Source organism: Talpa europaea, assembly GCF_964194135.1.
Source record: "Talpa europaea genome assembly, chromosome: 1".
NCBI lineage: Eukaryota > Metazoa > Chordata > Mammalia > Eulipotyphla > Talpidae > Talpa > Talpa europaea.
The window spans coordinates 22248525-22274904 of NC_140073.1; the positions used below are offsets into that span (position 1 = coordinate 22248525).

At 34.2% G+C, this 26380-nt stretch overlaps 1 protein-coding gene across 1 annotated transcript in view; it reads left to right on the forward strand.

Annotated features, from left to right (window-relative positions):
• Positions 1 to 26380, forward strand: part of CSTF3 (cleavage stimulation factor subunit 3) — a gene marked incomplete at both ends in the record, with an annotated part of 131258 nt that overhangs the window by 68621 nt on the left and 36257 nt on the right. The window contains 2 exons of the mRNA XM_084236543.1: positions 10892 to 10993; positions 11116 to 11211. Coding sequence (XP_084092669.1) covers positions 10892 to 10993; positions 11116 to 11211 — 198 coding nt within the window. The remainder of the gene's footprint in view (positions 1 to 10891; positions 10994 to 11115; positions 11212 to 26380) is intronic.

Below are 26380 nucleotides of genomic sequence, written 5' to 3' on the forward strand. Positions count from 1 at the left end.
TCTCTTGGTCTGCCCACCCCCCTTACTTTGAAGCAAATCCCAGATACTATATTATTCTGCTTTAACTGACTTGGTAATTAAATTATACCTTAAAGATTGACATGATTTAAAATACATGTCAGCTAGTTTGGTTGATGTTTAAGGCAGTAGTCAGTGAAAATTTAGAGGAAAAGAGAGTGCCTAACATGACCTGAAATGATGAACAGGAGACTAAACAAAAAACTGAAGAATAATAAGGAAAAAAAATAAAAGCATCCTGAACCATGTATTTCTTTGGAAATCTTTGGCATTCCTGGAAGGTATAAGATGTCAATTTCTTTTAGTCTTTTGGCATTGAAACTCAAAAAAGTTTGTTGAATAAGACCATTATTTGAAATTTGCTACTCAAGAGTATTTATGCTCATTTCTTGTACTGAATCTCTAGATTCAGGCCCTCAAAAAGAAGAGAGATTGTAGACAAGTAAAAATCTTTGGTAAGGTATATTGCAATTTTTTTTTTTCTCTTAAGGCAGTTCCATTTTGTATTTAGAGAGTTATTTAAATTACTTTGCAGTGGTTTTGTTTACTCCGTGCTTGCAGTGTTCTTGGTTATTCTTCTGGAGCTTTGTGTTTACTGTTTATGCCAGTTTAATGGTGACAAAATTAAATGGATACAGGTCGCCCCTCAAATCCCCCAAGAAACACATCTGGTTCCTGTGTGGAATTAAGCTATATATTTTTTTATTTTGTGTACTCTTTTAATGGTTCGTTCAACTTTTGATTCCATTTTTCTTGGTTTCATTTTTACCTTTTACAGTAGCCATACAGAGTTTAATAGACTGTTTTGAGTTTTTCAACTGGATTTGAGCTTAAAGGGGGGAGGGGAGTTCTGGGAATTAACTTACTCATTGCTGCATCTTTAAAACACTGTTTTGATACTTAATGGTGTTGGATAAATGAATAGATGAATTTTGCATTTAGGCCACATGCAGTGTTAACAAATTGTTAAATTTAATCTTTTGGGAGAACAGGTACATAAATAATACAGAGTAAAATACTTGGGGATGGTTTTCTGAATTTTGTTGGATAAGGAGAAGAGAAAATGAGCAACTCAATTCATATGTATCTTTATGTATCTAAGATTCAGGGTGTTTTACACTCTTGTCTTTCAGAAATAATACTTCACTATTGAAATAATATATAGCCTACCTAAGATTAGGAAGGCCTAATGTATAAAAAAAATGACCCAAAAATTGCTTGAGTGAAGCACAAATTGTCAGTAGTTCTTAACAAAGACAGATTCAGGTTTGTAAATCAGTGTTTTAGTGAAAAATAAGTTTGAGACGATAAAGAAGATATGAAAAATGTCGTCTGTTTTATACTTATTAATGAGGAAAGAAAGATGAAACACCCACAGTATTGAAATCTGAAACCTGGTTTACTTTGTTAGGTAACACATTAGCTGTTAGGCGGTAACAGCACCTCCAAACAGTTTTATTTTATTTTTTTTCCCCAAACAGTTTTAAAGCCAAAGTGTATGTGAGGGAGGGAGAGGACCAAGTTATGTATGTTAGAGATGTTGTGGAATTTGGACTTATTTTTTTAATAACTTATTTTTATATATTTTATATCATTGGTTTTTTGTTTTTTACAATGTTTGCTTTCTTTTCTCAGGTGTAGTGGACTTAATTCTTTTTGTGTTAAAAAAAAAAATTCTTCTGTAAAAGTCTTACCTACCACCACCTGCCCCCCTTCCTGTACTTTGAATATAATGTTTTTGTCAGTATAATGGTTTTGGGTGGATATACCTGTTTGGCCTCTGTTAGTAATTCTTAAGAAACTAGACTATAGAGTACTCGATTTAGCAATAATTGTCTTTAAGAGAAATTGATCTGTGTTTACAGAATTAGAGTATAGTTTTTTCTTGGAAGTACAACAGAAAGGTACTATTAGGAGAGATGGCCTTTCCTTAGCATTAGGAAAACAAGCGTTTCAGGGAATACCAGAGTTCACATCCTACATAATCTGGAAAGGCAAAGTCTGTATTCAGATGTTGGTGTTTGTTAAGTGAACAATTACCAAAAACAACTCATAGTTTTAAACTCTTTTTGTTATTGTTCTAAATCTTTATTTTCTTCATAAGACCTAGTTGTGAATTTGAGTCTTTTGTTGTTGTTCTTGTGCAGTTGGTGATGGTGTGAGAATGGCTCTAAGTAAAAAGGGATTTGAGTTGGGCGAATATGTTTAGACTATTTTTAGATTAATGGACAATTTATGATAAACAGTAAGTATTGAATAAGGTCAGAACAATGAAACTAAACTGTGCCCTACATGATATTTTTCTAACATTTCATCTAGTTTACCTGGTGAATTGATGACAGATGCTTTTGCTCTAAAGATGCCCCATTTTTCAAATTATAAAAGATTAAGATTTTTCTAGTTTGTAAATATTTTATAAATATTTATTAACTAGGGGATAAGTAAGCAAAATTTAAAAGCAAATATAAGTACTATTTGAGCCAATAACCTTACTTTTTAAAGATTTTTAGTTGTTTGAAATGTTAGTACATTTTTAGTCTTTGAAAGTGTTGGCGAGATATTGTTTGGTATTGTAAAATGCATACTGAGATTCGTTCACCAAAAAATCTAGCAAAAATTCTGTTGCACTAGTAAAGGCGCTCAGAAGTAAGTAGGTCTCCAGGCCTGTGGCTCCTGTTACATATAATGCTTCAGCCTTTAGGCATAGGAATCTGCTCAGTTACTACTCAGATTGTCTTGCAGAATACTACCCTGCAAGAGTACACTTCAGACTTTGAAGTTTATTGTATTACATAGTATAGTATATGCAGGATTTTTTTTTTAAAATTAGCGTTCTAGCAAAAAAAGAAATTGGAATGATTTTGATCTCAGGCCACTTTATTTTTAAGGAAACCTAACATCTGGAGAAAATGTATTAACAGAATAGATAGATAAGGTAGTTTTCTCAAAATGGGAGTCTGTCGTCCATTGCAGCATAATCACTTGGGTGCTTTATAAAAGTATAGGTGCCTGCATCCCTTTATCAGATTATGTAAGTAAAGCCTGTAGTGTATTTGAAACTAGTACTATAGGTTCTTTTATTTTTTTTTTAAATGTGAGAGGATTTTATTTATTTATTTATTTATACACGCACTGGGTACAGTCAGAAGCACGGGAGGGTGAGAGAATTCACCAGAGCCAGAGTGGGGAACAGAACAGGCAGAGTGATGAAATACATTGCTGAGGGGAGCAGCTGGCGGCAGGAGAGGTCTGCGCGCCATATGGGACCCTTGCCGGTGGATGGGGATTGACCTTTGCAGCCCAGCGCTCAACCGCTGCGCCACCAGGGGAGGCCCATTATAGGTTCTTTTAAAAGTAAGTGAAAACTTAAAACTACTGAGTTTGAAGTTGAGGATACTGGATGAAACTTAAAAGACCATTTTAGAGGGCCTCCCCTGATGGCGCAGCGGTTGAGCGCTGGGTTGCAAGGCTGCCCGCAGCCTCTGCAGCGCCAGTTCCATCTCCAGCCACTGGCGAGGGTCCCACCAAAAAAAAAAAAAAAAGGGACCATTTTAGATACATTCTGGATAACATAAGTAGAGGGGAAAAAACTCCAGAACTTTTAAGTATGGTTAGAGTTCACAGGATTTTACTGATTTTCTTCCCCTACTATATTTAGTCAGTCACTATCTAAATAGTGGAAAATACCACAAAACCGGATTGAGACTCAATCTCTGCGTGTTGTGTTCTGTTGGTTACGGACAAGAGCTTCCTTGGACAAGACTATTAAAAATGTTCCTCCTTTTCCAACTACGTAACTATGTGAGACTTCATAAACGTCGTCCATGACAATATATTGCAATAGATTTTTAAATAAAACAAAGGAATTTACTTAAAAATGAATTAATGAAAATTTTCAGTTTTAATATTTAACATATTAATTGATTTAACCCACATTTTAAAGATACCTCTTTGGTTCCTCAATTTTTACGAGTTAAAATGGGCCTCCCTGCTGGCACAGGGGTTAAAGTCTCAATGCTGTCAAGCTATAGCCAGCCACTGTGGCATGAGTTCAGTCCCCAGCCAGGGGGCTAACCCACATGGAGTTGCAGACCTCTCCTGTCTCACTTGCTGCTCCCCACTCTGTCTCTAGTGAATCCTCTCACCCCCACATCTCTGGCTACACCCCAGTTCTTGTATGCATAAATAAATCTTTTTTTAAAAAAGTTAGTGTTTTTTTCCCTGAAAGTTTAGTTTTATTTTTCATAAAACAGTATTTAATTTACAAAACAAAACACCAGAACTTGTATTGTAGATATGTTCTGTAGATATTATGTGCCCTGGCATGTTGGGATTTGACTATATGATTCTTTTTAGGTGTTCCCCCCCCCCCCCCCCCCAGTTATTTTTATTGCAGTAACTCTGGTTTTCATCCCTGTATATGTTTTAGGAGATTAGGCTTTCGCCTATACAGATGCATGCATACCATACCCTATCTATCACCAAAACCGTCAGAATCCTCTATCTGATATGTCACTCCCCCCTTCGCCGCTTGCCCCATCCCCTAGCCCCCGTAGTCTTCATTCCTGAAGTCACATTTCAAGGGTTTGTTTTGGTTTGGTTTTGTCTGTTTCTTTGGTGAAGATTTACAGAAAGCTTGAGAACCTTTGAAAGAGGTACCTGTGAGGCCAAGTTCATAAGTTCTGTTTCTGTAATTTAGCTTTATATAATAAACAAAAGGTTAAACATAAATAGTGAAAAGACAACTCATAGAATGGGAGGAAGTTTTTGTAAATTACATTTAATAAGGGAGGCTTGTATCTGTCTTATCTGTCTAAAGGACTCTCTTTAAAATTTTTTTTAAGATTTATTTATGCAGACAAGAACTGGGGTACAGGCCAGAGGTGCGGGGGGGTGAGAGGATTCACCAGAGACAGAGCAGGGAACAGTACAGTCAGATTGACTGACATACACTGCTGAGGGGAGTAGCAGGCGAGACAAGAGAGGTCTGCCACACCATGTGGGTTCCTCCCTGGCGGGGGATTGAACTCATGCTGCAGTAGCTGCGGACAGCTTCATTGGTTGCATCTTAACCCCCTGCGCCACCAGTTAGGCCCTATCTAAAGGACTCTTAAACCTGAATAATAGAAAGACAGAGAGCCTAATTTAAAAATAGTCAAAAGAATCTGAATAGACTTTCTCCAAAGATATATAAATGGCCAATAAGAGCATCAGAATTTGATTCAACTTGATTAGCTGTCAGGGAAATGTAGATTGGAACCACAATGAGATACCACTTCACAACCACCAGGATGTTTATTATCTGATGACAGAATAACATGTACTGGTAAGGATGTAAAGATAGAGGAAAGCTCTGTAAATATCATTGGTTGGTGAGAATGTAAAAATTTTTCAGTTGCTTTTAGAAAGCATCCTGGCAGTTCTTTGAAATATTGAAATAAAATTAATATTTGACTTAACAATTTTACTTCTCACTTTTCCCTAAAAAAAAAACCAAAAAACTAAAATAAGCTCTATTCCAAAACTGGAAGTCATGCAAATCTCTCTCAATTGGTGGATTAATGTGGGCTAACCACCCAATGAAGTATTATTTGACAATAGATTATTAGATAGACAGTAGATAGTAATAGACTGACTAAAAGTTGCCTTGGGTCCTTTAGTACAGCTCTGTTCTGTTCATTTAATTAGTGACCAACCTATTCCCCAATAATACTCCTTAAAGAAAATGATAGTGGGATTAAAAAGGCAAAAGTTGAATTTTGATAGTTTATTGTGGTAATAAGTTGTTGGATATGTAAGCATGGGACAACTATTGATAACTGTACTAAACAGAGTTCTAATGTCCGTTACAAATGGGCATAGAAATTGGCCAGAATTTTCAAGTGACCTACTCTGCTCTGGCAACAGATTCAGAAAATAAAACAGAGGGTCTCCCTGGTGGCGCAAGGGGTTAAACACGGCACTATGAAGCAGTCCGCTCTGCAGCACCAGTTTGATCCCCAGCCATGCTGGGGAGAAACCCACATGGCGAGGCAGACCTCTCCTGTCTCCCTGGCTGCCCCCCTCAGCAGTGTATTTCAGTCAATCTCCCTGTTCTGTTCCCTACTCTGTCTCTGGTGAATCCTCTCACCACCACCACCACCACCCACACACACACACCTCTGGCCTGTGTCCCAACTCTTGTATGCATAAATAAATAAATCTTAAAAAGAAAAGAAAACAGCCGCATTCCTTATAGATCACCCAGTCCTTGTAAATAACAAAGGACTGGGAAATATCTAAAATGTTACGCTGTTTGCTACCCAGTTGACTCATAGCTGTGATGATGAGTGACTTTATTTGGGAATTAAATGTGGCCATAACTATCAGAATATATTCTTGGCCATTTTTTTTTTGTTAACTTCCATTGTTAATTAGTGCATTTGATGGGAAGTTACCTATTTGAATTGTTTCATTAATATTTAACTACATCCTTGGCCATAGGGAAGCATTGGGTTGTTGGAAAAATCATGACACATTTTTGCATAGAAAACAAAAAAATGTCAGGACTTTTCAGACAACCCAGTATTTAGGGATGTTCCTTTCTGAAAAGAACTGAACGAAACTTTTGGTTATGCCAAAATTTAACTGTACTTTATTTTATTGTTTTTAAAGTTTTTTGTTTGTTTGTTTGTTTGTTTTTATACAAGCACTGGGTACAGTCAGAAGCGCGGGAGGGTGAGAGAATTCACCAGAGGCAGAGCAGGCAGAAGGACCGCAGTACACTGCTGAGGGGAGCAGCAGGCGGCAGGAGAGGTCTGTGCGCCATGTGGGACCCTCCTCCGGTGGCCTGGGAGCAGCCGGGGATAGAACCGGTGCTGCAGAGGCTGCGGGCAGCTTCGCAACCCAGCCCTCAACCACTTCGCCACCGGGGAGGCCCAATTTAACTGTACTTTAGGCAGGTTTGTGTAATTTAGTATTTATGTAGTTTATTGTGAAATGGGGTTATTAAGTAATCAGGAGTAGAGCTATAGTATATTTTTAAGTCCCCTTTCCTCCAGGTGACTGATGCTGCCAGGGTTGGGATTCACTAGTCATGGCTTTAATGAGAAGACATTTATTATTCTTGCTGCGATTATGCCCAGTACAGTTTTGGGTGTTGTCTTCTGAGTTTCTCTGTTCTTTTATAAATTACAGTATATGTTATCTAAAAAGGTAAGTTAATTTTCAGTGGCTATTGAGTGATTACCTGCTCATCAAACTGCTCTGAGACACTGCTACATTGATTAACTAAAGCAGTTGAAATATAGTTTAGTATAGTTTTCTTTTGTTGCAGCCCAAGTGTCCCTTCAACAAGGAGGTCTGGCACAAATTAGGCACTGAGCAAGTCTTTCTCAGGTGAATCATAAAAATTGAAACAGTAGAAGCATATATAGTGTAAAGTAAATAAATTTGTGTTATGTGTGTCTCCCCATCCAGCCCCCACACTTGTTTTGCCTCCAGCCTCCCTCATCCCCCCTCCCCCACTTTTTTAAACCCAAAAGTATGAAGATTGTTCCATGTTGGCTGTCTATAGATCTGTCTTGCCTTGTTCTTTTTAATTTTTAGTGACTATAAATTCCAACAGTGTGAGAACTTTTGTTTCTACATATTCTTGCTAGGGCAATGACAGTTATAAAACATTTCATTTTTTTTTTTTTTTAAGATTTATTTAGGCATACAAGAACTGGGGTATAGCCAGAGATGTGGGAGCTGGGGTGGTGTGGAGGGGTGTGTGTGTGAGAGGATTCACCAGAGAGAGAGTGGGGAGCAGAACTTGCAGATCCAGTGAAATAACACTGCTGAGGGGAGCAGTTGGTGAGGCAGAAGTCTGCTGCTCCATGTGGGTCAGCTACCTGGCTGGCCGGAGATAGAACAAGTGCCGCAGTGGCTGACCATAACTTGATAGCACTGTTTTTTTTACCCCTGCGCCATGAATATACTTCTTTTTTGTGTTTAAAGTTGTTATTTTTCTATAAATTACTCATATATTTTGCCCATTTTCTTTTTGAGTTGTTGGTCTTTTATTGACTGAACCTTATACTAATAAATTTACTACTTTGTTAATATGTTGGGGATTTTTTTAAAGTTTGTCTTGACTTTGATTATACTTTTGTATGTACAAATTTAAATTTTAGGTAATTTAATGGCTATTGAGCCTTTCCTATACAGATACATTTTATGTTTTCCTCTCTGTTGTATGTTTGATATTTAAATACTTGATCTATGAGAAATTTACTTTGGTACAAAGCATAAGATAGGAATTCTTTGGGGAAGTTATTGTAACAACCACCATATATTGAATAGTCCACCATTATGGTTTGAAGTGCGATATTATCTGATAATTTCGCTCTAAGCCATTTACCGGTAATTGGTTTGTTACCAAAATGCTTTATTGGTGTAATTTTATGTTTTAATATATAGGTAGGGACAGTAGTCTTCTTTTATTAAACTTTTCAAGTTTTAATCCTTTTGCATGCAATTTATTAGCTTTTTGAATTTTGATTCATGATTACATGAGTTTTTTTAAGTTGATGTAACATTGGTTTATAACACTGTGATTCAGAGGTATATACTCAAGCCTCTTAGTACATTAGTTTTTTTTTGTTTTTTTTTTTTTTTTGTATAGAGGCATGCTTTATTTATTTGTTTGCTGGTCTGTTTGTTTGTTTTGTTTATACATGCACTGGGTACAGTCAGAAGCGCGGGAGGGTGAGAGAATTCACCAGAGCCAGAGCGGGGAGCAGAGCAGGCAGAAGGACCGAAGTACACTGCTGAGGGGAGCAGCGGGCGGCAGGAGAGGTCTGCGCGCCATGTGGGACCCTCCTCCGGTGGCCGGGGAGCAGCCGGGGATCGAACCGGCGCCGCAGAGGCCGCGGGCAGCTTCGCAACCCAGCGCTCAACCGCTGCGCCACCGGGGAGGCCCTACATTAGTTTTTTAGAACTTTTTTCTTCCTAAATAAGTATACACTTGTTAGTGGTGTGTGCTAATTTATTCAAAAGAAGGATATATTTCTTTCAGGTATTTTTTTTCTCCCCAAAGGACTCAAACATTTTTTTCCCAGAGGAACTTAAACATTTTTTTCCCAGCTGGATTGCTGTCCTGTCTCCTTTCGTATGTTATTGCTGTGTATTTGCCATATTTAGATTTCAAGAAGTTATGCAAAAAGGAAAAATAAAATTTTGTACAAATTACCAATTGACTATATAGTAGTCTAAAAAACAGTTTGAGGAGTAGTGCTTTTATTTATACCTCGTGCTAATTACTATTATAGGTATTTATTTGCCATTTCTTTCAGCAGCTTATTTTTTAATTTTTTTATTGCAGTACTATTGTTTTACATTCTTGTTAGTGTTTTGACAGGATAGCCCCCCCAGAATTTATATTTTTAAGATCATATTTCTGTAATAAAAATAAAACTACCATATTAAGGGGTTTAGGAAATATTGAAAGGTAAAGAAACTGTAACTCCAACATCTATCACTTAAGCATGACCACTTCTAAACATTTATTATAATCTTTTAAATCTTATTGTAGCCTTTTTTAAAATTCACATGCTGCTTATGCAATTTGTGTGTTATGTTTTTAAATTTTTAATGTCAATTTCCTTTCATGATTTTTTTCTTCATGGTTCAGGATTGTGAGTTTAAACTGTTTCATAAAAATCTAAGACAGGGGGCCTCACTGGTGGCGCAAGGGGTTAAGCACCACACCATGAAATAATCCATAGCCTCTACAGCACGAGTTCGATCAAGTTCGATCACCATCTGGCCTATTCTGTTCCCCACTCTTGTGTCTGGTGAATCCTTTCTCCCCCCTGCATCTCTGACCCGTGCCCTAGCTCTTGTATGCATAAATGAATAAATCTTTTAAAAAAAATCTAAGATAGTAATTTGTGCCTTTTTACTCTTAATTTCTCAAGTTTAGTAAAAATTGTTAGATAATGTACAATTACATCAGATTGATTGCAGAAGCAGATATGGAAAAACCAGCTGTATTTTAAAGGTTGTTGCTTTATTGCTCAGATTCACAAATCGGTGAAACAATATTCTCTGAGTTTGTAGTTATTTTTTATAAAAATATTTATCTTAACATGTAAATAATGTCTGTAAAGAAGTAAATAACATTTTTCTAAGTTTCAATTTCTAATAATAGTAAATACTGAAATAATACACATAAACAAGCTATTTGACACACAGAATTTTCAAGAACATAAAAGGGGTCCCGAGGCCACAGAGTTTGAAAGTACATGTATTTAATACAAAAGATGGTTTGTTTGAACAAAGATGTCTTTAAAATGTATGGTTTTGGGCCTCCCCTGGTGGTGCAGTGGTTGAGCGCTGGGCTGCGAAGCTGCCCGCACCTCTGTAGCGCCGGTTCGATCCCTGGCCGCTGGCAGGGTCCCACATGGCGCGCAGACCTCTCCTGTCTCGCCCGCTGCTCCCCTCAGCAGTTTATTTCGTCAGTCTGCCTGTTCTGTTCCCCGCTCTGGCTCTGGTCAATCTTCCCACCCCCCGCCCCCCCACGCGCTTCTGACTGTACCCGTGCTTGTATAAATAAATAAATAAATAAATCTTAAAAAAAAAAAAAGACACCGTGGCTCACTTTAAATAAATAATAAATAAAATGTATGGTTTTATTCTTTTTATGCAAGTCATTTCTAATATATGCAATTCATTTCTAATATATATGTCTGTAGATACATGTTTCAGAAAATGTAGATGCATTTTATAAGAAGGACTTTTTTATGCTTTGTACTGTAATATTGCATTGGAGAATGATATATTATGCTTGAATTACATTAGATATGAGATTTTAAGCCAGTAACTTCAGTTCATTTTTTTCCCCTTCCAGGCAGCTGAATATGTTCCAGAGAAGGTGAAGAAAGCTGAAAAGAAACTAGAAGAGAATCCATATGACCTTGACGCTTGGAGCATTCTCATTCGAGAGGCACAGGTTTAGTGATATAGGATTACATTTCCTTCTCTATGGGTCCAATCACACTACTTGGTTCTGCAGTAAATAATATTTTCATGATCCTAACATTGTAAATGCTGTTTATTGGTTTTCAATTTTAGAATCAACCTATAGACAAAGCACGGAAGACTTATGAACGCCTTGTTGCCCAGTTCCCCAGTTCTGGCAGATTCTGGAAACTGTACATTGAAGCAGAGGTTAATATTTTACTTTATTTTTCTTATATAGCATCTGATGGGAATTGCTGCATACACTGTAGTGATAGAAAACCAGTTTAGGAACATAGATAGTACAACTAAGACAAGGAGGATTTAAATGTCTTTTGCCTTTATTTTGTAAAATAGGTATGAAGTAGTAATTAAAATGAATTTTTGAAATTTGGGTCTTTACAAGCTGATGATTGTTGCATTTTGGAGTTGCAACAACATTAAAACAGTTTTAATGGTATTGGAGTGCTTTAGCCTTTTATTTACTTGTCATGTGTCAATTTATTGCCTCCTGTGTCATTTATTTAGAGCTCATTTTTCTTTTTATTCCTGCTTACAACCTAATGAATGGTATAAGAAAATACAGAAATGCTAACTTAGTTTCATAGGGTATTTTGAGTGTGTGGTAAAATGAAACATTTAGGTGAATAATTATTTCAGATTTAATCTTGTGAAAATGCATGGTTTGTCAATATATGTAAGCACTTCAATAATTTAAAGAAAAGTTTCAGGAGAATTTACATTTTACAGGAATAAGCTACTGTAACTCAAACCTATGTAATCATAATTTACCCAGTGACACTTTGATTTTTTCTTGCTTTTTAAAATTGTTTTGAAATTTGAAGTCAGGGATGTTTAAGAGTAAGGGCCACATTATTAATTATGATTAGAAGGGAAGTGTTCATTTTTGAAGAGTGAATTAGTAGTCGAGATGATAATAAAGTATTAATATATCTATAACAATCAGCATCAAGTAATCATTTTTCAGTTTATAAATTAGTGGGATGAAAGGGGTGAGATGGGAATAATTGATATCCACATTAAGCTGAAAATAATATCCATTTTTATCTTACAATTCTTAAGTGAGGTTTTCTTATTTTGAATATTAATTTTGTCATATAAATTCTCAACATAAGCAAGTACACTGCAGCCTCGTCATAACATGTTCTACAATATAGCTGAAATTTGGTAATATGTAGGTCTGTTTTGGACCTTCTCAAAGGGATTTAGTGTCAGCAGTACTGAACAGACCTCAACACAACACAGTATCATCTGTGATGTGTCCCTCAGAATGGACCTGACCACCAGCAGATTTAAGTTGAGGCTACAGTGTACTCATTGTATTTATGCTGTAGTTTACAGTATATTACTTTGTTGGGGGGATATTGCTGACAATAGCAGCAACGTGTGTGTGTTAAATTATTTTGTGTGTGGTTGTGTATGTGGTATGTGTGTTTGTGTGTTTGTATGTGTGAGAGAGATTGTAATTTGTGGAGTCTGGTTGTGGTTTTGGCCCAACACCATGTCCTTAAGGTTTCATCAGTTATACTTTGGGACCATTTCTTTCCTTAATATATTTAGTCATCAGAATATACTGGCACAAAATTCACCAGGTGAGTGAATAGGCATGTCTGAAGTATGCTGAAGTCAGTGACACTTTGTGTGTTGCTCATTAAAGCAAGGAACCTGGATCACCTGCACTTGATCTGCATTCCAGTCTGACTTTACAAACACCTTAGCTTCTGTACAGTCTCATCAGAATGTAACAATTGGTATTTAATAGTGTTTGTGTAATTAAGTACGACTTTCTAAATTTTAGAAATTCTTTTCAGTTTCTAAAATCTTCAGACATTATTCATTCTTTTTATTATAGACTTCAGTTAAACTTAAGTTGACAGATACTCCACTTTGTAATTAACACAATGAATCTGTTTCTCCAGTTACCAAGTTAACTATATGAATTGCATTCTATGAAAGAATTCTCAGAGAGACCAGATGTTATTCCAAGGGACTGGAACTTTTCTAAATAACAAGTTCGTTTCATACAATATTTCAGAGCTGTTAGCAGTCACCTTAATTATTTAGTAGGAAATGTTTGCAGTTATTTCACACACAAATATATATGGAAAAAAATGAGAAAAAAATGGTAAAGAATATAAGTGTATACTTTATAAAGTTTCATTTTCTGGTTTAGGAATTAAGATGTTTAATTGCTAATTTCAGAAACATATCCTGAGCTGTGTTTATCTCCTTCCTGATTTGCTCTTTATTTTTTTATTATTTTTACATTTGTATTTCATTTAGACCTTGACAGACTAAAAGTTTTCTTTGGTCGTGTTACCCATTGTGGCCTATAATATTTCTGGAGAAGACATATAACCTACTTATAATACATTTTTAAAAACTGAGGTCATAAGAACGTCTTTAAGGTAACATTAACAGTGTTCACATAACTTCTTGTATGCACTGAAGAAAATAAAGTTTTATTAATACATTTGTTGTAACTCAGTACTTTGTGGTGCGAAAATTGTAATGTTTTATTTTTTTTGCATTCAGTTAAACCCACATGTATGAGTCCAGTGACATCTAGTTCTTTCCTAATAGAAAATTTCATCTTTATAACAAGAGATAATTTGCTTCCACAGAAATTTTTTATAAATCCTGCTTAAGAACAATGCCAAAAATGTGTTTTTTTATTTTTGCTTTTAAACTTGAAACATTAATTGCGAGTGAGAGCATGTTATAAATAATTTTTAGGAAAGTTACTGCCTTAATATTTCCCAGTATATCAACTTTTCTTCTATCAGTGAGCATTTAACAATATGTAGTTGCTTTGTGAAATTTTAACTTTAAAATGTCATCTTAAAATTTTATCACTTGCTTTTATTTTTGTGTATATACGTTGTTGAAAGTTCTCATGCTCTAGTTAAAGGGCATTTAGGACCAACCAACATCTGTGTAATACAATTAAATAACTTCATAATTAGACAAATTTTATTAGTGTTGTACATATATAAGAAATCAGATTTTACCTCAAAGTATGTGAAATGTATTGACTTACTTTGAATCCCAAAGTAAATCCCCATGATTTACCGATTTCATGAGTGCAAAACAAAATACGATTATTCTGGAAGTGATGTAGTTCTATCAATTATTGAATCTAAGTCATTATGATATGGAAAAACTGCTGTAGTTTTAAAATAAAGGAGATATTTTAGTATCTCTAGCAATTTGGTCAATATATGGGCCTCTTAAGTTTAAGAAATGAGAGTTTTTGTAAATACTAGAGATAAGTGAATAGCCAATGAGGACCTCAGTACTTTTTAAGGAACCACTTTTTAGAGTGGTCAGAGTGTTATTATGAAGTATCACAAAATTGAGAAAGTTATAGTTTTGCCATATTTTTTTAAGTTGTTCCTCCTCTCCCCACCCCCTGCCATGGTTTCTGCAGCTTTTCATGTAGCTAGATAATCAATCTGATAGCATGTATTAATAAGCTATAATACCTTATTATTGGAAGTCATTTGTTTTGAATTGGGCCATGTTCCTAAGAGATATTCCTAAGATGTTTTTATTACTAGGTGAAGGAGAAATGAAGAAGGTAATGCTGCTGGTAATAGCAACAATGTATATTGCATCTGTGAAAGCTGTAATTTTTAAATAAAATGTGTAGAGGATTGGTTGCTTTTTATTAAAAAATGTAAAAATATGAATCCTTTTCTTATAAATAATGGGCTATGAAGTATACATTCTAACTTTTCAAAATAACCTTTCTGCTTTGGACAAATGACTTTTAAAAAATCCCCTTTGGAAAATGGAACTGAACTCAGGATGGAACATGAGTGACCTAAATTGAAATAAACTTCTCCACTGTCAATAATGTTTTAATACCTCTAATTAGCAGTTACTGTTTTGTATATATACAATGTTTTGTATATATTGAGCAATGTGAATTTTAAATGCAGATAAAATTTATTGCATTATCATATAGATTATAATTTCTTTTCAGTACTTCAGCTTGCAACCTTTTAAAGAAAGTCTGTACTCTTTTCTTATAGATCTGCTCTTTTCCTGTTTGTAATAAATGTTGGTCCATGTCTGTGTGATTATTCAGCTATTACTCTAAATTACAATATGCCTTTTAACCTACAGTTTTCTTAAACTCATGAGTAATGTAGACTAAGGATGTGAAAGAAAGCAACAGGAATTATTGGCAAACACAGAACTAAGTGAAGAAATACCTGAAAATGCTCTGAACATAGTTTTTTTAAAACAAAGGAAATATTTGTGTGCTTACTATTATAAATAGTAGACTTCTATTATATTAGGTTTTATTGAAATACCCCATCTATGAATATTTTCCCTTCCATTTTTGTAGCATAGGTGTTAGGTATTGTCACTTCTGCTAACATGATCTATATCTTTTTTTCCTTTTTCTCATCATCCAAGGCATTGCCTACTAAAACTGTTTAAAAAAAAGACATAGTTCACTTAGATAACAATTTCTTTTCAAAAAAATTCCTGTTTCTTCTTTGTCTTCTAGATTAACCTTGTGGGAACAGTAGCCATTTTCAAACAAAACTTTGTATTGCTCAGTATAATGGTCTTTGTATAAAGTTAAAATTTTTCAACTTTATAAAGCAAAACTTTGCAATCACTGATAAACATTGAAAAAAAATAATGGTCATCATATCCCTCTGCAAAGACCTCCATTTTAATACCAGATTCTTTATATTTTTTTGTGTATAATGAGTGATGGTGTATTCTGAAAATGTGGTAAAGATATCCCCTAACCATGTTTATAATAAAACAATTTGTAAAACAAAAAGGCCTATTGATCATGCGATTTGAGGTTACCCTGTGGATATTGATGTAGCTTAAATTTCTTGGACATTTATGAAATAACTACTTAATATATAATACTTGGTTTAAAATTATTGGACATTGTAGTCAATAAGATTCTAGGGGATTATTTTGGTATACAACCCCTTGCTCTGTCTTAAGATATTTTAATTAATGACCTGCTTCAACATGACACCCATGAATAAATGCAAACACTTAAACCTTATATAATACGGAGACACCTCCGTAATTGGAAATAATACTAATTCTAACATACATAACCCTATTTTGGGGTGTCTCCTTTTTTGATTTTTAGCATAAGAGGACAATTGAAGTTTTTGTTGATTTCTTAGACATCAAAAGGAGCTCTTAAAGGCTCAGATACTTTCTAATGGGTTCGTTGTTTTTATTTTTATTAGTATGTTCTTTCAACTTGTAAACAGCTTTTTTTTTTTTTTTTAATGAGTTAGGTTCAAGGCATTTCCAAGAAATGAAGATGTCTAGTGGTATCTAAAAAACTGCATTTCTAAACGCGGACAAGAATGCTTTTATTCGTATGTAAATAATTTTAAAGTTTTTATTGCTAAACAGTTCTGAGAAGTTTTGGAGCAGAAAACAAATTGTAATGGCCATCTAGATTCAAGTCTATACATTTTTTTCTCTACATTCAGAATCCACAGTAATTTTCAACAAAATTGAATATTTTCATTGAATACAACTTGTTGAGAAATAAAACAGCATTTTCTAAGGCTTAGGGGAGCATAACCTGGGGTTTTACCATGTTAGGAGGCTTACAAAGAAAATCATTTCTGTTTTGAAATCTTAGGAGATCTAAATGCAAATATTTTATATCAAAGACAAAATTGAAATATAAATTTAAAGTCTGAAATGTATTAAGACCCAAAAATAATAGTCTTGGAAGAGTTTTAATCTCCAACATTTTTATTTACATATGATAGAACAGTTACTACCTTTTTTTTAATTGCAAAATTTTATCTCTTACATATATAGGTAGCATTGTAAGTCTGTCTAAAGAGTCACATATAGAAATGGTCTTTTCCCCCTTTTCCAGTAAAACTGAGATATAATTGACTTAAAATACTGCATATGTCTAGGGTTCACAACATAATGATTTGATGTATGTATACATCACAAAATGAATACCACAATATGATCAGGTACTATATATCACCTCACATAGTAATAAAGGAAATGGTGTTTTGGGGCTGACATTTTCTTTAACTGTCATGCTGAATTTGAAGAAAAAATTTAGACCATTTTATAATGGTTTTCTTTTCTTGCTCAATAAACTGAATATTTCAACTATTCTCAAAGCCAAAGTACGTATCATGTTTAAACTAGAAACTTAGAACTGAAGTAGTTTAGCCCCTTTATCTTATATATGTGTAAGATAAATCAAGAGATTTCTGTCCCTTAGAGCCAAAGGATCATTTGGGAAGCTTTTAAAATACACAGCTTCACCATTAGCATACCAGAACTATACTGACTCAGTCTCCAGAGGATGTGCACGTGGAATCTTGGTGTGATTTTGACAGTCGGTTTTGGGAATTAAGACTTCATGGTGCAGTGATTGAATCTTACTGAATATTTTATACTTCATAGATTATTCCATATATTTGGACAATAAAATGATTAGTCTGAGCTTTTTCTTTTGATTATACCATGTTATCATTCACCAATCAGTATAAAATCAAGAGGTAGTCTTAGAAGCATCTACTTTGCTTGAGTGGTAGTCTTGATGGTGGTGACTGTTCTTGGTTCTGCAATCAGGATTAGGATTGTATTAATGTACTTGGACAGTTTTTTTTTTTACTTTTGCTAACAGTCATGGGCTTACACCCCAATTTCTGGTTCCAAAAATTTAAGAATGCAATAATGTCTAAAGTGCCAGAGTAGGAATCATTTTGTAAAGAAGTCCCATCCCTTGTTAAGAGAGGGCCACTTAAGCAAGCGAATATAACTAATGAAATTGCATTTTTTGCATAGTTACCACCATGCAGACAATTTTTAGACACGAATTCCACATCATCAGGTTATTAGCTAACATCCATACATTTAATTAGTAATTCAATCTTTGTAAGGAGTTCTCAGGGGTGGAGGTTGGGGAATGGTGTATTGTCATTCACAACCAAGTCATATCTAACTTCTTTAGTAAAGTTTAAATCCATTTCTGATTTTCACTACACAGATAAAATGCGGTGTTTCTCAATTTTTATTTCATTCCCTTATTTGGAATTTTTTTCCTTAATGACTTGATATTTCTAAGTCTAATGACTTGAAAATGGTATACTATTTCCAGCTATTGTCTACCAGAGAGTTGGCTCTTTTCAACTTCCAGCCCATGATATTTAAAAGTACTCAAGTCTGAATTTCATGAAACTTAGATGCCAAAAATGACAGTACTCACAAAATACCTTGTAAAAGTATAAACTTTATGCCATAGAAGAAAGTGTTTAGGAATGATGACCATAATTTACCTGTATTAGCTGTATACTTTGAATATTATATATTAAGTGAAAATTTTAAACTTTTAAAGTCCAAGAACAATGCAAAGAACTCCTTTATACACTTCATTCACCCTGATTGACTTTCTTTTTTAATACTGGACATATGCTTTATCAATTTTTTTTTTTTCTGAAATTTAGGGTAATGAACTGCATATATCCTGACCTTTTGTAATACTTCAGTGTGTTCTTTAATAATGTTCTACACAAACAGCTATGACATTCAGGAAATTTACCAGTTTTAATATATAGTTCACGTTCTACTTTCATCATTCTATAATACCTCATCGCAGTTTTCGAAATATATATATATCTCTAATGCAGGGTCATTACAAACACAGTAATTCCTCATTTATCATTGGTAGTTTCTTGGAAACTGATTTTAGTGAAACATGATGAAAGCAAGTCCTTGTTTTCCGTTGACTGAGGGTTTTATTTTTGCCCCCATCACTGTTATGAAAGGATATTGAACTAGACGAGGTTATTCAAGGCTTGCCGAAGTTGTCATTCCTTTTTAGTGTCCTTTAATATTGACCATTTCTTCATAAACTCAGGCTGTATGCATTTTAACTGAGAAGCTAGAAATGATTGTGTCCTCACTATTGCCAGAGGCACATAATGCTCATTAATACCCCTTATTGGTGATGTCAGTGTTGGCTATTTTCTATGCTGTGTAAATGGTTTTTCCTTTGTTGTTATTAAAATAATAGGTACTTTGAGATCTTTAAGTATTCTGTTTCTCATCCAGCTGCCCATTCCATTTTTAATCTGTTAAGGTTCTCGACATGAATTGAGTTCTTTTGGCAAACTAGTATTTTTAGTATATGTAGATATATGCTCTCTTAGTGTCCCAAACTTCATGCTTATTTATATTTGAAATCTTTTCAAAATTCTCTCTGCCCTCTTCTTTTTTTAAATTTACTTGTTAGTATAGTTAGAAGACATTATTATATAATTTGAATGTTTATGATTGCAACAAATTTTCCAATTATAAAATTACACTTTGTCAGGATTGCCTTTAAGTTGCCTCACAGTCAAAGGAAAGATAAAAATTTGCTCCCCTGCTCATTAGGTTATAGTGAAAGTTAGCTGTTTTATATTTTCATAAAAGTGTAGGCTGTCTAAATATGTTTAAGTTAACCAAATGATGAAGTTGTTCAAATAAGAATTATATTTTTTATAGCCATGGGATCTTTGACCTTAGAATAGTAAATCAGAAGGATCATCTAGAAACATATTCGCGTTTGCTAGTATTTACATTTTTCAATTGTTTGGTGCATAAATTAGAAAGTTAACATTTTACATGAAATATTTTTGTAAAGCATTAAAATCATGGAAGTGCATAAAATGCATAAAAATGCATGAAATCATGGAAGTAGTATTTTTCAAAAAGCAAGCTGTTGGATTATAAATTTGAGCCTCCCATGTTCACAAAGTAGTCATGAGATTTACATTTAAGCAACAGACAGTCCAAGTAAAGAACTAGGGTATGTGTCTGACAATCTTTTACGACTATTAGAATGGTGGTTTGCCTCAAAATAGTGGCCAAATCATTTTAGTAGTTTGGGAAAGATGTGTTTAGGAAATTGTTAATTTATTTAAATAGATAAAGGGAATTTACAGATTACTCCATTTAAGGGAGGTAGTATTGAAGAACAGGAACGACAGACTTTGGAATCTGAATTTTTTACCTTTACCTTTTTATTTGAATTACTATGACTTTAGGCAAGCCATTATTTTTCCCCTTCTCAATTTTTTTTTTGGGGTGCATACAAGAACTGGGGTGTAGGCCAGCGTGGGGGTGGTGAGAGGATTCACCAGAGGCAGTGGGAAGCAGAAAAGGCAGATCTACTGAAATACACTGCTGAGGGGAGCAAGCAGGCAAGACAGGAGATCTGCTGCACCATGTGGTTCAGCTCCCTGGCTGGGGACCAAACTCATGATGCAGTGGCTGGCGATAGCTTGATAGTGCTGAGACTTTAACCCCTGTGCCACCAGGAAGGTGCCTGCTTCTCAAATTTTTATGAGAAATTTTAGAAAATTTATGGTATATATAGACCTTTCCATCTTGACAATGTTTTACCATGTATGCATTATGTACATAACCACAATATATTATCTCATTGAAAAGTAGCAGTCACAGTGTTCTTCGGTAATTTCATATCCAGCTTATATTTACATTTCTCCAATTGTCCCAGATTTATTGTTTCTAAGATTTCCTATTTCTACGATGAAATTATTCCAACTTTCATGTCCTGTAATAGTTCTTTTTCTGCTATACTTGTGTTTAGGTATCAGTTTACCACACTGATTTCATACTATTTTTCTATCCCCTTCTTAATTGAATGTGAAAACTAATATGAATTCATGTGTTTTCAATAATTTGTAAGTAAGGAAGTCCCATTAAATAGTCTGGAGAAGAGTTGACTTTAGAAGTTTCTTAAATTTTCACTGAGGCAACGTATTCTGTATTTAATAAATACATTTGCAGTAAGTTAAAGTTTTTGTAGATCTTACCTAAAATATGCATAGAATTCTAGAGTTCTTAAAAGCAAGCAGTTTTTAGTTACATTTTAAATAGAGGTTTAGAAAACTAAATTTTATAGGAAACAATACCTATGGATACTTTATAAAGGAAAGTATTGTGAAGAAGGTATTTTTGGATGTGAAATATTTTCTAGATTGTTAGAAGTAAAAAGCTAGCATGTTTTAAAAATACACATGTTGGTTTCAATATTACTAGTGATTTTTTCTTTATTTTTATGACTTGCCATATACAATAATAACTGAGATTTTTAAATCTAATTTATTTTAGCCTTTTGATTATTTTATATGAGATTTGATTAGTTCATTTTTTTTAGAGATTTATTTATGCATACAAGAGCTGGGGCACAGGTCAGAGATGCCCGGCATCGGGGAGTGGGTTTGAGAGGATTCGCCGGAGACAGTGGGGAACAGAACAGGTAGATCTACTGAAATACACTGCTGAGGGGAGCAGCGGGCGAGGCAGAAGAGATCTGCGGCGCCATGTGGGTTGCTCCCGGCAGGCCGGGCATCGAACTCGTGCTGTAGAGGCTGCAGATCGCTTCATAGTGCGGTGCTTTAACCCCTTGCACCACTAGGAAGGCCCTGATTAGTTCATCTTTTGATGGGTAGATACTATGTATTATCCCTAATTTTTTCAGATGTTTGGGTTTTAGATTTAGAGAAGTTAAGTGGCTTTCCTCAGATCAACAAAATTAAAGTTTAAACTACTGGGGAAAAAGTAGTGAATCTGGTATTTTAATTCTTGATTTTGGCCCCCTAGTCACCACTATACTAACCAGTGAAACAGAAAAAATGCATTATGAATGTAGAAATAGCTGTCATAAGTTATGAATATTTTGCTCCTTTGCAAGAACTTCATTCATAATTAACTATTAGACTTTGAAGTACATGCTAAAAATTATCTGACTACTAACAAGCACAAAGTTGCTGCAAATCTTTTAGATGACATGGTATTGTAATTTCCTGGCAGTCATAACTTACATTTGTATAGACTATTAACTATTAATATTCTATTAGCTATTCTGTGCTTTTACCATTCATGGTTTAAAAGTAATGTAACCATAAGAAGGCACTTGGAATTTTGTCACAAAAAAAAAAGCAAGCTTTAGTAATTTTTCACTTAGGACATTTATATGAACGATTTCACTGCCCTAAATACATTAAACATTAAATATTCAATGTATTAGTTTAGATAATTTATTATTAATACTGAGAACAGTAAATAATAACTTCTTTCTGACTTAACAATTGAGGGTTTTGCTAGAATGAAATTTTCCTAGCACCAAAATTTAGAATTTAGGTAAAGTATGTTGGCCTTTGAATAGCCTATTTAAACAGTTGTCCTTTTCTTAAATGTGGAAGTGTAGAAGCCTTGTATGACAAGTTATGTGATAGGATTGACTGTACTGATCTATTTTAAAAGAAAAATCTTAAATATCTGGAATTATGAAACAACAGTGAAAAAATAAAGTTTGAAGTCAGATGTAATTCCAAAAAAAAAATCTCTGAAAGGATCTTTAGTCCTTGTTAAAGGGAAAATAACAATGAAATTTAAACTTTGTTGTAAATTGTTTTATGAGACTTGGAAATTCAGGAAATACTTTTTGAGTACATCTCCAGTCCATGTTCCTGAAAACTGAAATACCTTTATGCAACTTTCTGGTACTCAGCTGATGCTATGTAAACCATTATGACGTTTTGTCAAATTTTTAATTATTTACCTATAGAGCAGCTTTGCAATTCTAAGTTTCCCACAATTGAGTAATGGAAAAAATTTAGTATATTCTGTGATGCTTATTCTAAGATACACTTTGAATAGCAGTAGTTTATAAACTGTGGTATGTAACTCTTAGGAAATTCTGTGCAGATTAAAATAAGCATAATTTGTTAGCAGGTCCTTTTGGCAAGTACTTTTATGTGTGGAGTTCTTAAAGTACCATAAAAAAATGCATTTCATAGGATGAAGGCTTAAACATGCCTGTTGATATATTTGTCTGTGTTATTTTCAGATAAAATTGCCTAAAGTGTAAGGCTATTTTTCATTAGTAAATTGACTGTCAAATGACAGGCCCCAGTTCACCTGTATAATATTCTAGATTTTATGTGACTAGGCAAAAATATAAATGACAATGTCTTGATTCATGTTCATGCATTCATTGTTCCTGTGTATGTATCGGGAAATAACATTGAAACTGGACCAGCATTTACAATAATTTGCATTTTATGGTGTATCTGGAAAAGATAGGGGAAATTAAATTTCAAGTATTTTCTGAGTAAACACATGCTAGACTCTTGGATGCTATGGTCACCTCAGTAACCAAATGTGGTTTGATATAGGAGTACATGAGGGTGGGTCAAGGAAATTGTAGGAAAATAAGGTTTCTAACTAGAGACCTGGAGATTGCAGAGAATCTCTTGTGTGCCAATCTCTTAACAAAGGGGAGAGAAAAAAAGTGCCTTTTATTTTTTAGGAATTTAAACAACTTCATAGTTTTTAAGCTGCATTTTCCTCCTAATTATCAGTATTTCCTATTTCTCATGAATGAGAGGATATTGTATTCCAGTTAATGTTAACAAATAACATTTATGCATAATATTTGTCAGGCAGTGTCAAGCAGTTCTGTTTTGTTATCCTTAAATTGTCTTTCCTGCCCTGTTTATTATGTGCTTTTTTAAGCATATTCACAGAGATATATAACTATTTCTATCCAATAGTAGGACTTTTCATCACCCCAGAAACAAGCAGTTATCATGCACTTACGTCATTGTCAGTACCAGGCAACTACTGGTCATCTTTGTGTCTCTGGTTTTACCATTCTGCACACATCATACAAGTGGCACCATAGAATATGTGACGTTTTCTGTCTGGCTGATCTCAAATGTAATGTTTGAAAACTATCCATGTTGTAGAGTTTATTTTTGAAGTTTTTTTTTTTTTTTAAATTGAGGTAACATTGTTTTACAACAGTATAAGATCAGGTATATACATATCTCAAGAGACACTGAGACATGTCTCATCATGCCCACCACCAAAGAGATAATTGCCACCCACTGTTCAGCCCCTTTTGCCTTTTTCCTAGTATTTGATTGATTGGTTGATTTTTAAAGATTTTTTTTTATTTATGCAAACAAGAACTGGGGTGTAGGCCAGTTGTGTGGGGTGTGAGAGGATTTACCAGAAACACAGTAGGGAGTAGGACAGGTGGCTTTATTGAAATACACTGCTAAGGGGAGCAGCAGGCAAGACAGGAGATATCTGCTGTGCCATATGTGGGTCAGCTCCCTGACTGGAGATGGAACTTGGACTGCAGCAGTGATAGTGCTGAGACTTAACCCCTATGCCACAAGAGAGGCCTTTTCCCAGTATTTTAAATAGATGACTTGTGACCATTACATGAAATTTATCTTATTTACTAAAACACAGGAACTCACGATATGTAATCAAGTATTGCAACTAAGCTATTAGGAAATAGCTGGTTGAAAAGTATGAAGGCCTGAAGTTTTATGATGGCTAAAATAAAAAGGTACATGTGACTGCTCTTAGAAAACCTGAAGTTGGGATATCACATGAACCCTTGTTTTAACTCATGCCTACATAAATATAGAAGTTAACTGACTAGACACTGCTTTTTCAATTTTCAAAGAAAAATTGCATGTCAGCCATTTTGGGGGGTGATTAACTTTGTGTGTAATTAAACTATTGAGAAGCCACATAGCTTGAGGAGAAAGTAACAACTGACCAATGTCTTCATTTTTGTGGAGAAAAAATACTTTCTAAGGGGGGAAATCGGTTGCTTTCCATTGGTAGATAAAACGAGTTGTTTCAAACAGTTGTTTCCTAGAAACATACCGTGAGTAAAATCTCTTTTGCGAAGTACCAGTCCTAGATACACATCACCAGTGTCTTGTTTATCTGTAGCATGTAGTTTCCAGATTGGCGTTTATGCACAGGAAAAAATGATCACTCATTTGTTAATTTATTAATGATGAAAATTTGAGACTTCATCCCTTTCTTGGTTAAGTGTATAGTAAATATGTAAGTATACATTATAAGGGACAGTTATCCCAGTGATAAGTGATAGCCAAGATTTTACAATCCCACGTTTATTCTAATATTAAAGAATGAAACATAGTTTTGAACAAAACCATAAAATGCATGTTGTAATGTCCTGTGACGTTTAGAATTTGGCTAAAATTAAGGAAAGTGAAAGTTTAACAATTGTTTTCCAAATATCAGAAATAAAAGTTGGTAAATTTTTATATTAACAGCTTTTCAAATTTATGTCTAGTCAAAGTTTTATAAGATTCAAAAAATCAAGGAATATTGTGTACATCAATGTTGATGTGAGGAGGGAAATAGTGTATTGATGTGAGGATGCTAATGTATATTTTTAGGACATTGCTATTATAAGATAGTGTTTTTATAGCAGTGAGATTAGATAAGGATTATAATGGAACTTTGACCCCAGAACATGTGAATTTACTTCTTAATTGGGTTTGCCTACTTTCTGAGGTCTTCAAAAACACAGTATCTTGGCTCTCCAAGTGGAAATTAGATGTAGTAAAAAAAAAAATAGTATACATTCTTAGTGAAAGTTTCCATCTAAGTAATTATTTATAAAGTCTATTTTTTTTTATGTTTAAGAATGTTATTTCTTGGTCATAAACATTTTTAAATAGAAATTGTAAGGAGTAAATACTAGAATACCAACAAATAAAACATTTTGCCTGATGTGTCTCTACATGGTAAATTCATTCACATAGTATGGCCAGTCTCTTTTCTAATCAGCTGACTTCCTTAAACATTCTAAACACTCCCACCCTAAAACTTTCATTATGTTGCTTGTTTTGTCTGCTCTAGTAGAGTTACCTAGATAGCTGCTTGACAAAATCCCTTGCTTTATTGAAATCTTTGCAAAATAATTGCCTTTTCAGTGACACCTGTTATGAACTGCCTCATTTAAAATTGCCAACCCGATTTGCAACATCTTAAAACTCATCCCTTCCTCTATCTTTTCACTCTATTATACTTCACTGAATAGTTCACTTATTATGCCTAGGGTTTGTCTTATGTAAGTTAAGCTGTACCTTAATGTGCTTGGCATAATTGGCATTCTGTTGCATGAAAACAGTAGGAAATTGAGATTTTTATGTAGTTTTACATCTTTAATTTCCAGGAATTATTTTATGACTGTATTTTTACAAAGTTTAAGTTGTCAATACCTTTACTATTAATAATTTTAAAAAGAAATGTCTAGTTTTTCTAAAAACACATGTTCTTTTGAATTGTCTGATACTTTCAAATACTTAAGTATATTGTACTAAGCTGCGCGACCTTTAGAAACAATTTGATGTATGGCATAATAGAGAGGTTTTTAAATAAGTATCATATTTAAGGGTCATTATTAATTTGCAGGTATCTATTTAAAAAACTTGGCGATACTCATGTTTTTGAATGCAACTTA